The sequence below is a fragment of the Protopterus annectens genome, chromosome 4.part0 (assembly GCF_019279795.1).
Source record: "Protopterus annectens isolate FY-2018-M chromosome 4.part0, PAN1.0, whole genome shotgun sequence".
Classification (NCBI taxonomy): domain Eukaryota; kingdom Metazoa; phylum Chordata; order Ceratodontiformes; family Protopteridae; genus Protopterus; species Protopterus annectens.
In genome coordinates this window covers 398,195,522-398,198,641 of record NC_056733.1, presented here as the reverse complement: position 1 = coordinate 398,198,641, position 3,120 = coordinate 398,195,522, and the positions used below count along the sequence as shown (strand labels likewise).

Below are 3,120 nucleotides of genomic sequence, written 5' to 3'. Positions count from 1 at the left end.
ACATGTTAGTGTGGAGTATGTGCATATTGTTAACAGATGATAATTATTCTCAAAAGCTGGATACATAAACAAAAACAATCACTGAAACCTGTGCTTTAGATAACCTATACTTGTTGCACCGTATCAGCAGTCTGACCATGTATGCAGAAGCACTTCCCTGGTACACAAATGAACTATTTCCACTGCCTAGATCTTCATTAGTACATGTTATACACATGTCTATAAATGAAACATTCACCCAGCTGCTGTGTAACACAGAGTCATTATCATCAGTAAGGACAAGACAAGTCCAAACACCTGCAGCAATTGGAGAGACCACAAAATGTTCCTTACAGATAAAATTTAGGGTCTTCAAGATCTGTCTTATGCAGACAGGCTGAAGTAATTGTCACTTTACTCTTTATCATACCGACTGCTCAGAGCAACAAGAACACCTGATATATATTCCAGGAATTGCATAGAATTTATATTTTTAGTTTGCTGATAGCTCCCCCATCCCCATGCTATGTTATACCACCCCTTCTCTCCTTTCCTCCTTATCTCTGCCACTACTGTATGGAGACTATGTCAGACCTGGCCCCATCCCCATGCTGTGTTATACCGCCCCTTCTCTCCTTTCCTCCTTATCTCTGCCACTACTGTATGGAGACTATGTCAGACCTGGCCCCATCCCCATGCTGTGTTATACCACCCCTTCTCTCCTTTCCTCCTTATCTCTGCCACTACTGTATGGAGACTATGTCAGACCTGGCCCCATCCCCATGCTATGTTATACCACCCCTTCTATCCTTTCCTCCTTATCTCTGCCACTACTGTATGGAGACTATGTCAGACCTGGCCCCATCCCCATGCTGTGTTATACCGCCCCTTCTCTCCTTTCCTTCTTATCTCTGCCACTACTGTATGGAGACTATGTCAGACCTGGCCCCATCCCCATGCTGTGTTATACCACCCCTTCTCCCCTTTCCTCCTTATCTCTGCCACTACTGTATGGAGACTATGTCAGACCTGGCCCCATCCCCATGCTGTGTTATACCACCCCTTCTCTCCTTTCCTCCTTATCTCTGCCACTACTGTATGGAGACTATGTCAGACCTGGCCCCATCTCCATGCTATGTTATACCACCCCTTCTCTCCTTTCCTCCTTATCTCTGCCACTACTGTATGGAGACTATGTCAGACCTGGTAAAATGTATTTTCAATGTGTTGGGCCAGATCTAACATCTGCTGACTACAGAAGTAATGCAAACCAGGGCTAGTAATGTCCTACTATAACAGAGTATGGCCTTCCAATCATTTCTTTGCTGTCATCACATAACTCAATGCCAAAAAAAGGAGAGCAAAAATCTAGTCCCCCCCACACCAAGCCATTCCATAGTCTGATTACTTGGCTAGTTCTCCATTTCTCCCCACTGCCATAAACAGAAACTCTCAGTGTGCATACTTTCTGCTTTACCTCTACAATGATTACAGATACTTGTATTTTATTAAAAACTTTTACTTCAAATTTTGTAGCACAAACACTAACAGACATTTGCTTAACAAAGTAATACAGTCTCACAACGAGAACAGACTTGGCATTACAACTTCTATGCTTTTGAAACTTACATTCTCTGGAACGGCACAAACTCACATTGAAAGAAAATGCATCTGGCCATTGGCATGTTATGTTTGCCTATGAGCTGTTTTCAAACCATCAGCCTCTTGCACACATTATTCACTAAGCGGTTTCCTGTCTGTAGCGACACTGAAAAGACTACAATTTTGTACAAAAGGCCAAAACTGCTTATGGGATAGTGCACATTCCCAAAACGCAGGTGTGCAGTAGAAAAAACCCACCATAATACTGAGCTGAAAACAATGACAGCATGCAGCACAAACATTTCAAATGTCCCTCCTCACCAAGTGTTTCTGATCCTGTAACATAAAGTGAACATCACAATCAAGTAAATCACAATCTAAGTAAATAGAACAAAACTCAGAAAGCTGTTCGCTTCTGATGTAACAATGAAGATGCCAGCATGAAGCCAAACAAAAAGAAATAACACACAAAGCTTACTGCAGTTACAGATATCAGCCACAACACGATCTATGTGCACACAAGACTTCATAAGGCAGGATTTGCAAAGCGATCCACTGGCAAAATTCAAAAAGACACCACCAAACACACGTGCTGAATTGCAATGAAATATTACAGTTTCAATTAGCGAATACAGGCAAATAGACATACACATACAGATAAAAAGGCAAATATGCAGTACAATTTCAGTAAGTCTAGAGGACATGCATGTGCCCTAAATCAGTCAGAAAATGACAAACGTCCATTACATTTTTAGGATTAACATACACAGGATTAACTTTAGCGACACATAGTATTGTTACTCAAACACCGGGCAACTGGGGAGCCACTTGCTCATGTTAGATAGTAATAACTGCAGCAGTGCTTGTAAGGCTTTTCTGCTGTTTAACATTGGATTACTTCTGAAGTATAATTTCTTGTCATTTGAACGCTCCACTGTGGATCTTGTATACAATATGACTCTGGAAGATTTAGCGGGAGATAAAGCTACAGAAAGAGACCCCAACAGTGTGGTATTGTGCCTGTTGGCGACGGACGAGGTGGAGCACCAGGACATCGCCCTGCAGATTCACTTCACTCTCATTCAGGCATTCTGCTGTGAGAATGACATTAGCATTTTACGAGTCACTAACATGAGTCGGCTGGCAGAAATCTTGGACACCAGCGTGGGCAGTGGGGGCACTGCGGAACCACTCGACCTACATTGTGTTTTAATCACTAATCCTCATGCATCACCATGGAAGGATTCTGCACTCAGTAAGGTGATATGCTTTTGTCGACAGAGTCGATTTTTGGACCAGTGGGTGCCTGTGATCAATTTGCCTGAACGTTGATAGATCTATTATAGCATTCAGCAGAATATACAGGATTTCAAAAGGATTGTGTAACTTAAGTTGCTCAGGAAGAAACTCCACATGCTGAAAAGTCACAAAATGTTAACTTGGGACAAAACGGTTAAAACTGGGGTGGAGTGAGAATATTAATATTATTATTATACTTGCATACAAACTGCAACGCAACTGCTTAGCAACCGCTCCACA

The 3,120-nt window shown here is 42.2% G+C and overlaps 1 protein-coding gene across 1 annotated transcript; it reads left to right on the top strand.

Annotated features, from left to right (window-relative positions):
- The first annotated feature begins 2,535 nt into the window (after positions 1 to 2,535).
- LOC122800124 (growth arrest and DNA damage-inducible protein GADD45 alpha-like) lies at positions 2,536 to 2,913 on the top strand. The gene has a single exon (XM_044069643.1). The coding sequence runs from the start codon at positions 2,536 to 2,538 to the stop codon at positions 2,911 to 2,913; it is 378 nt and encodes a 125-aa protein (XP_043925578.1).
- The last annotated feature ends 207 nt before the right edge of the window (positions 2,914 to 3,120 follow it).